Consider the following 9,412-nt stretch of genomic DNA (forward strand, 5'->3'; position numbering starts at 1 on the left):
ACATATGTGCTGTGACACGCACACAGACACAGACACAGACACACACACACACACACACACACACACACACACCTGGATGTAATAAAAATCAAAATGTAATTCTTTTTGTTTGTGTGTTCGTTTTTTGAGACAGGGTTTTTCTGTGTAACTTTGTAGACCAAGCTGACCTCGAACTCACAGAGATCCTCCTACCTCTGCCTCCTGAGTTTGGGGATTAAAGGAGTACACCACTGTCCAGCCTCAAGATGTAATTCTTGAAAAACTTTGCTGGAATGATAGCGCACACCTTTAATCCCAGCACTCAGGAGGCAGAAGCAGGAGGATCTCTGTGAGTTTGAGGCCAGCCTGGTCTACAGAGTTAGTTCTAGGACAGTCAGTGCTACACAGAGAAAATCTGTCTCCAAAAAAAGAAAAAGAAGTCGGGCAGTGGTGGTGTGTGCCTTTAATCCCCGCACTCGGGAGGCAGAGGCAGGAGGATCTCTGTGAGTTTGAGGTCAGCCTGGTCTACAGAGTGAGTTCCAGGACAGCCTCTAAAACAATACAGAGAAACCCTGCCTCGAGGAAGAGGAGGAGGAGAAGAAGGAAGAAGGAGAAGGAGGAGGAAGAGGAGGAGAAGGGAAAAGGAGAAGGAGGAGGAAGAGGAGAAGAAGGAGAAGGAGAAGGAGAAGGAGGAGAAGGAGAAGGAGGAGGAGGAGAAGGAGAAGGAGAAGGAGAAGACGAAGACGAAGACGAAGACGAAGAAGAAGAAGAAGAAGAAGAAGAAGAAGAAGAAGAAGAAGAAGAAGAAGAAGAAGAAGAAGAAGAAGAAGAAGAAGAAGCAGCTAACATGGCATAGTGATATGTGCCTTATTCCAGCACTTGGGTGTGGCGGCTGGTCTGTGGACCTGTAACAGTGGCCACACCCCTTTGGTGTGTTCCGGTGGACACAAGCGGAAAGAGAGGAGCTTGAGGCCTGGCTTTCCTTGGTCCACTCTTTCTGATGGTCCGGTGAATCCGATAGAAAGAAGAGGGAAATGCTCCAGTGGTTCCTTGTATTTTTCTGTGTAATTGTTCCCCAATAAAATTGCATTTATCATTTATCTTGGGTCTAATGATATAATTATACCTCACCTTCACTGGGGAAACCTGCAGAGTCCTAGCCAGTCAAAGCAAACAAGCCAGCAAGCTATATGAGAACTTGTCTAATAAACAAATAACTTCTGAGTACAGTCTCCTTTACTTGAGACTGTAGTAACAGCTCAGATGGACTGGAACCTTCCAAACTGCCTCCCTCTAACTTCCTCCCAGCACCCAGACCTGCTGGGGATATGGATACTCCTGGCCAAGCCCCTAGTTTCCAAAGTTCACTCTTCAACACCCAGACTAGCCCATCACCAACCCCCGGCTGTGGCTCTCCTCTCCTGCCCTGTTGCCTCAGCCTGAACCCATCCAAGCTTCATGTGTGGCTCTAGCAACATTATGACCCAGAACTCTCTGCTAAGCTCCAACCCCGGAGCTAACTGACCCTGAAGTGTCTTGGTGCTGAGCTGAGAACAGACCCCTCGACCTATGGCCCTCTGCAGCAGCCAAGAGCCTCCATTTGCCCCAGAATTAAACAGGCCCAGGCTTGGTGAGGAGACATGCCCTTGCTTTGGATCCTGTAGTTCATGGTATCTCTCAGCCACAAATCAATCAGATCATGTGACCAAGGTCTGGAACATTCTATACTCTCAGGAAACAGGATAACAGTGATTCAGGTTGGTTCACAACAGACCCAGGACTTGGCTAGTATCACTTGGATATGATTCCCTTTGTCCTGATAGACTTGAAGCCAGGAGGCCACACACTGTGCATTCATACCTTATCTGTGAGAATTTCCTTTTGTCCTGTGGAAGAAGACAGCATGAGCCACGTCCTTTCCTCGGTCTGTAGGTACTGCAGAAGTCAAGCGCCATCTCAGCCACGGTCAGTACATGCATTACAGCGTGAACACCCAGGCAGCATGGCATTGCCCAAAGCTGACCTGGGGCTGACCGAAGCAGACTGAGGGACAGGAGAGGCTAGGGAGGAGAAAGGCAGCACTGCTCTCTTGGTTTGGGTCCTGAGTCAACTGGGCTTGAGTCCAGACCAGCCCTCAGGCTTGCCTCTTAAGCGGTCAGCAAACTGTGTTCTCTAAACCAAGCCGCTTGTTTTCTGTGATTTCAGACCTGAGAAGCCCTGACTGAATGACCCATCACCTCAGCGAGGGACATCAGGCCACCTCCCTCCCCATGCAGCTGCTGACAAAGCCTGCATTCCAGGCTCCAGCTACTGTCACTTGGGCTGGTTTTTAGCCATCATGTCCTTGCTGCCTTTTCATTCCCATCTGTTACACCCTCCAACGTGGTCCGGCCCACTAAGGTCCAGCCACCTGACTTCCCCTGCCCCTCCGTCTCACTCCCCTTAGATACCCCCCCCAGCCCCACCGCTGGGCTGCTCTGTTCTCTCCAAGACCAGGTGAAGGCTGCTGACAAAGGAAGCTGAGAGCTTTCATCTTGAGGCACAACCACCAGGCAGAGACAGACCTAACCGGGGATGGCTCAAATCTTTAGAAATCTCAATGTGCATCCTTAGTGACTCACCTCCTCCAACAAGGCCACGCCTCCTCCAACAAGGCCACGCCTCCTCCAACAAGGCCACGCCTCCTCCAACAAGGCCACGCCTCCTCCAACAAGGCCACACCTCCTAATCCTTCCCAAAAAGTTCCATCAACTCGGGACCAAGCATCAAACATGTGAGCTTATGGGCCAGTCTCATTCAAACCACCACACTCCCCTCTCTCCTTCCTGTGGAAACGGTCGGTGTAGTGGTTTGAATGAGAAGTTCCCCACAGCCTTAGATTATGGAGGCACAGTTTGGGAGATTTAGGAGGTGTGACCTTGTTGGAGCAGGCATGTGAGGGGCAGGCTCTGAGAGTTTAACAACCTTTAAACAGCATTCCCAGTGTGCTCTGTGCTTCCTGTCTGTGGCTTAAGATGTGAGCTATCCACTCTCGGCTTCCAGTTCCAGCCATCATACTAGCTACCTCTTCCAGCCATTATGAACCATAACCTTCTGAAACCGTAAGTCTAAAATAAACTCTTTCTGCCATTAGTTGCCTTGGTCCTGATGTTTTTATCACCACAATAGAAAAATAATAGAGGCGGGGCTGGGGGGAACAGTGTCCCTTGATAACTGCAGTACACAAAAATGAACAATATATAGTATACAAAACAAACACATTACCCACTAGGTCCTCACACTGACATTGTCACTTCTATTTCATAGGTGAAGGGACTGTCATTCAGGAAGGTTTGCTGACTGGCACTGAGAGTGTACATTTACAAAAATCCACTCTCAGAGCAGAGGTGCCCTGCCCCAGCTCTAGTCAGGGGTTGAATAAAGCCAAACTCTTGACCACACTGACCACTGGGGGTCAGAAGGCAGCCATGTGCGGGCACTAGAGTCACTCGCAGCCCACGTCACACCCACCCTCACAAAACCTTGCTTCTGCCTTGGATAGTACATCAGTATTTAGCCCTAGAGCACAAATGGACTTTGGGAGCCCATTGCACATGGAGGGATGCTCTCTCAACCTGGACACACGAAGAAGGCTCTCTACCTGGGATGCTATGGCAGACTTCGAAGATTTCCCCATGGAAGGCCTCACCCTCCCTGAGTAGTGGAGGGGAGAAGGGGTGAGGGGTTGGGGGGGGAGGAGGGGAGGGGGAGGGAACTGGGATTGACATGTGAAGCAAGCTTGTTTCTAATTTAAATTTTTAAAAAAAGAAAAGAAAACCATGCTTCTAAACCAGCTGTGGTGGCCCCATCTATAATCCCTGATAGGCAGAGGTAGGAGAATTACTGTGAGTTCAAGTTCATCCTAGAGCACTCAGTGAGTTTTGGGTCAGGAGGGGGGTGGGTCAAGTGCTGGAAACAGACCAGACACTCAGAACTGCATTTCTGGACAATTTAATAGCAAGCCAAGGAAAGTGATAGTGCATTACTGATGGCTGTTGACACGCTCTCAAATGGGAGATACTAACCAGCAGTTCTCAGCAGCAATAGGTTACAATAGGTTGCTGGGTTGTAGGACACTCCTGTCTGGCATCAGGCAGGACAGGAGCTGCACTCTTGTATCCACAGGGGTCTGGTGTGCAGAGGACACACTAATGTCCAAGCAGTTGGGGTGTAAAGCCATGTCAGTGTCCAGGGCACACAGCAGTCAGCAAGCAGACTCGCTTGTTCCTGGAGCGTGGGTCTCCTGGACCCGCCCCAGGTATCAGAGAGCAGCTCCAGAGGCAGCATTGAGTGCTAGGATCCTAGAGTAGGGAGGCACCACAGTCCAGGTATCTTCAGCCCATCATCTGCAGCACAGATGGAGTAAGGGCGGGTGGCAGGGGTTTCCCGGTGCGGCAGCAGGTGGAGGGAGAGCATTCCGAAGGGCACAGCTTGCTCCAGCATCTGTAAGACACGGTGCCCTATCTTGACTGGAGGGAGCGTGCAGTCAGCTGAGGAGATCAGACGGGGCCCTGTACACGATGAACTCAGATGATAGGGTAGGGCAGCCTGTGTGGCACAGGCTGAGGCTAACAGAGTGCACTGGGGGCCAAGGTGCCACCTCTCTGTCCCTCAGACCCGCCCCTAGCCCCCACCTCTTTCTACCCTGAAAGGAGTTGACTGCAGCATCCCCTCTCTGCCACCCCCCCCCCCAGACTAACCGCCTTGACCAGAGATCTGTAGGGAATTTCTGAACATGCTGTACCCATTCCAACAACTGAGCCCAAGGGACATCAAAGGCAGGAAGTCGGGTGAAGAAAGCTTTGGCCTACCCCCCCCCCCCTCCCAGCTCTGTCTCCGTCCTGGGTGTGAGCAGACAAGAAGATGCTGGAGACACAGCCTTTCCTGCTGCCAATCTCCACACATCCTTAACACCATAGGGACTTGAGCGGATGGCTTGGATCCTTCCCATCCATGTTTACTCCAACAATCCTGAGCCCCTCCCCCATTCCCCAGGTTCAAGCCAGGAAGGCTGCACCCAGCTGGTAAGTGGCTGCCTCTTGGCATCTGAGGACTGTTCTAGGAACAAAAGGGTATCTGGCAAGGCCATTGATGAAGTAGGGACAAGATGGATCAGTGACAATGAGGCTTAGGGTTCAGATCCTTGACTGAAGCTGAAGGCTGCCCATGTGCCTGAAATGGCTCCCTTGTGACAGGAAGGGAGGCCATGTCTCCTACCAGTATCTCACAGAGCAGTGGAGAAGCAGAGGGAGACAGCTTGGAACCTGGAGCCTCATGGTCCATTCTGGCTCTGCCACTCTCCTGAGTATGTCATGTGCTTGTCTCTTTGAGTTTTACCTTCTCAAAGTTCTCTGAGCTTCCCTGTTTGTCAGTGAAGGGGTTTGTGGGAATTTAAAGACCCTCCATTCCACTGAGGAGAGAGAAGTAAAGTACATGGTGGAAGACAGCAGAGTCTATCAGGCTTAGAGGAATCTGGTACAAGAGAAGATCCCCAGGGCTCAAGAGCAGTTAAGTGAGTGGGGACAGTTCCTAGGCCCTGCTCACTTCCCTGATTCTAGGAGCGAGCACGCACACACACACACACACACACACACACACACACACACACACACACACACACACTGCCCTGGACTATCCTCTCTCCAAGGCAGTGGGGAAGGCATCTTGAATGTGAGAAATCTGCCACTCTCAAGGCTAGTGTGGCACAGCTGTCCAAGAACTGGTGCCAAACCCTTAGCTGCTAAGCAAGGATCACACATCATCGGCTTCACAACTGGTTAACTGCAGCTGCCCACACCCGCGGCCCCTCACCAAGCCATCTTCACAGGCACCCTGCACCAATGCCTTACTGGCAGCTACTTGAAAGCAGGAGGGGTGAGTCACCAAGAAACAGCCTCTACAGAAGCCCCCAGGAGTCCCCACACACAGCTGAATATTGATGAGACAGTGAACCCACCCTCCTACCTCACCTCCCCACCCCCATTTCATGGCTCAGTCTGAGGTGGCCTTGGACTGGGATTACTTTGTCCTTTGGGCCACCCAGGCCCTTCTCTCCAGATGGTTCCTGTCCTTAGAGGGATGGAGACAGGAGACCCAGACACAGCCCCCACAGCTGGGAATCATCAGCCCCACTTATGCTTCCCACAGTGTCTGCTCCCGCCAGGACCCACTTCTGCTTCCCTTCCCCGTCTGCTCCCGCCACGAACCTTGCCATCGCAACCCCCAACACACAGCACACAAAACTCCTGGCCCTGAGCCACCATGAGCAGGAGTGAGGGGAGGGGGCCTCGGCACACCTCTCTACCTGCAAGGTTTCCCCAAGACCAGGGATACCTCCAGTGGGAGTGAAGAACCTCCCCTCCCTTCCTCTGCCTTCACCTTGGCTCGCCCCAGCCTGCCCACTCCCGTGCATGGACAAAGGCTTCATGGAAGAGAGAGCGGCAAGCTGAAAGCCAAGGTTCTAGTACAAAGGGTTCAGCTGAATCCAGCATGCACACTACAAGTTGGACTGGGCAGATGCAGAGGTGGGGAAACATAGGTACCAGAAAAAGCTCCCATCACCAGGCCCCTCCACCCTCCTTCTTTATGGACATGGGAACACAAAGGCTGTCTGTGCCTAGGGGACAGGCAGGGACGGAGAGATGATCAGAGGCACAGGGAACCTCCAGCCCCACCCTGGACTTGCAGCTGTCTGGCTTGGTGAGAGAAGAGGCCATCACTGTCCACCCCACCCAGCCCCACCCCTCCTCTCCCTGTGCCTCAAGGCTCTCACCTGTGCAGGAGACAAGAGCTTGTGGGATGGACCTTCCCCTGGGCTCCACAGAAATAGGCTCTGGAAGGCACAGAAGCAGCTGAACTTTCCAAGGCAGGCTGACACCTAGGAGTCATTCCCTCCACAGGCACCAGGCTCAGCCTCATGGGATGCCCGCCTTTCCCGAGCCAGTGGTGCTACCAGGCCCTGAGCTCGGAGGAGGAGTCCACCACCCAGGAACAGGATCCCGCAGAGCACCAACAGCGACAGCACACCCAGCACTACCGCCTGCACCCTTCGTGTCCCCTCGGGCGGCCTGAACGGCAACCCAGACTGGTTACAGCAGTCCAGCCAGGCAGCCTTGGCCAAAGCTCCCCCCTGTGAGGCGTTCATGCTCCCACCAGCCTCCCAGATGTGCACACTATCCTGACAGCTGAGGCCCTGTGAGATGTATTCAAGGGGCGGGCCTCCCAGGGCTCTACCGCCCCACTCTGCCCAACTCTGTGCAGAATGAGTGAGTGCTTACGTCCCTCCTAGACAGGCTCCTCCAGAGAAGCCTGGAGGTCCTTCTCTGGCAGGCCGGATGCTTAGGCCTAGCCTATCTGCTTTCCAATCCCATGCCCATAATTTGAAATTTCCAAGTAAACCCAGGAGGCCTGTCCCCAAGGCTTCCCTTCGTCTCAGGGCTTTTCAGCTTTTGGGATTCTTAGACATACACCCCCTCCAGGTGCTGGTTGAGGCACTGACCACTCTGAGCAGTCAAATGGGCAGCCCAAAGGGACAGGCAAGTAGAACACATGGGATTCCTCCAGAGCCCAGGGCAAAGAGAACGGGTAGAACAAAGAACCCAGATGGCAGGGCCCACCTCCACTCTTTCTCCTGTCCTCTTGGCCAAGAAGAACATAGGCAGCGAGCAAGGAGGGGTCCGTGGGAGAGTTTGGAGGGAGGGGGATGATGTAATTATACTATTTCAAAAGATAATTTAAAAAAGAGCATAGATACAGCCCACTGTCCCCATCTCCAGAAAGATGGGACATTGCTGTCTTAGAAGAGAGGCCACTAACAGGTATATATCCATGACCTAGCCAGGGTCAGCAATCCGGATGCAGAGAAGTCTCCTCAGGTCTCCTGGAAAGTCTATGAAAAAATTTTAAGTTCCCTTTTCTTTCTGACTTTTTCTTTCTTTTTTGGTAAGAGTACTCTGTCTGCATGTATGCCTGCATGCAAGAAGGCACCAGATCTCACTATAGATGGTTGTGAACTACCACATGGGTGCTGGGAATTGAACTCAGGACCTCTGGAAGAGCAGTCAGTGCTCTTAATGGCTGAGCCATCTCTCCAACCCCTTAAATTCCCTTTTCAAAAATAAAGTGGAGAGGCTTGGGATATAGTTCAGTTGGTGGAGTGCTTGCCTAGCAACTTGCCCAATGGAAAACTCTGAGTTTTAAATCCCAGCATGGCGTAGAACTGGGTGGGGCAGCATCCACCTGCAATCTCAGCATTTGTATATAGAACATAAAAAATTCAAGGTCAGACTGCATGATGAGTTTGAGGCCAGCTGGGACTATCTCTGTCTCAAAATAAACAACTAAGTCTGGCAGTGGTGCACATGCTTTTATTCCCAGCACTTGAGAGGCAGACACAGCAGATCTCTGAGTTCAAGGCCAGCCAGCCTGGTCTACAGAGTAAGAAGATCTAGGACAGCCAAGATCTCCAAAAACAAAAACAAAGAAAAAAAAACAAAACAAAAATCCTGGTTATGACTTTAATCCCAGAGACTGGTGAATCTCTGAGGCCAGCCAGGAATATAGAATGAGCCAGGAATGTCTCAGCTATGTAGAGACCCTGTCTCAAACATCACCCAAAAGGTCACCTCTAGTCAACACCTCAGAAGAAAACAGGGAACACCATGACCGTGGCAGCCAGGGAAGCTTGGAAAGATACCTGCTCTAGTTCCAAGCCTCTCGGACACGTCCATCCTCCAGAGTGCCCAGAGACTGAGAACACCAGTCTTTCAGGAAAACAGCCAGGGGCAACGTACACGTGGCCTGGAAAATCCTGCCATTATCTGGTCATCCTAGCTCCCTGCTCCAGGACCGTGGCCAGGGCCCCAGGCAACTTCAGTGTTCCTCCCTAGGGGCAGCTCACTCAGTTGCGCTTGGATCTCCCCAGGGGTAGCCAACAGCATCGTAAAATACAGAGTGAAGAGGTGCAGCAGCAGAGATGGGGTACACCTGTGTAAGAGGAGTACGTTCCCGAGCACTGCCCCAACATTAAGACAGGGTACACCCGTGTAAAAGGAGTGCGTTCCCGAGCACTGCCCCAACAGTGAGGCAGGCCAGTCTGGGCAGGCCACCGGCCTTCCTGTAGACACGCCATGTTAAGTGATCTTGTGTATGCTTTCTAATGACAAAATACCCCATTGCCCCATTCATGGGCCAAGTCACGGTCACATCTGGTTGGGTAACACCTATATATGTGAATGTCTAACAGAGCACAAGCTCCATCAGTTTTAACCTGTCTTTAACTGCATCAATTCACTCCTCTCAGTTTGTAATAATGCCTTCAACATACATGTGTCCTCATGAGAATGTCAGGAAGTGTTCGTGTTTCAGGGCAGGACACAGGCCAAGACAGCTGAGC

At 52.1% G+C, this 9,412-nt stretch overlaps 1 protein-coding gene across 1 annotated transcript; it reads right to left on the minus strand.

Moving 5' to 3' along the window:
- Positions 1-3,953: 3,953 nt before the first annotated feature.
- On the minus strand, positions 3,954-7,222 carry Smim41 (small integral membrane protein 41). Its single transcript, XM_040753777.1, has 2 exons — positions 6,791-7,222; positions 3,954-4,461 (listed from the first exon to the last, which is right to left on the minus strand). Exon 1 carries the CDS (start codon positions 7,160-7,162, stop codon positions 6,896-6,898), a length of 267 nt encoding a protein of 88 aa, XP_040609711.1. The 5' UTR covers positions 7,163-7,222; the 3' UTR covers positions 3,954-4,461; positions 6,791-6,895.
- Positions 7,223-9,412: the final 2,190 nt, after the last annotated feature.

Source organism: Mesocricetus auratus, unplaced genomic scaffold, assembly GCF_017639785.1.
Source record: "Mesocricetus auratus isolate SY011 unplaced genomic scaffold, BCM_Maur_2.0 Super-Scaffold_100010, whole genome shotgun sequence".
NCBI lineage: Eukaryota > Metazoa > Chordata > Mammalia > Rodentia > Cricetidae > Mesocricetus > Mesocricetus auratus.

Bases quoted from the DNA above. Each gene is read 5' to 3' on its own strand.
- Smim41 (XM_040753777.1), bottom strand. From the start codon at position 7,162: ATGAACGCCTCACAGGGGGGAGCTTTGGCCAAGGCTGCCTGGCTGGAC.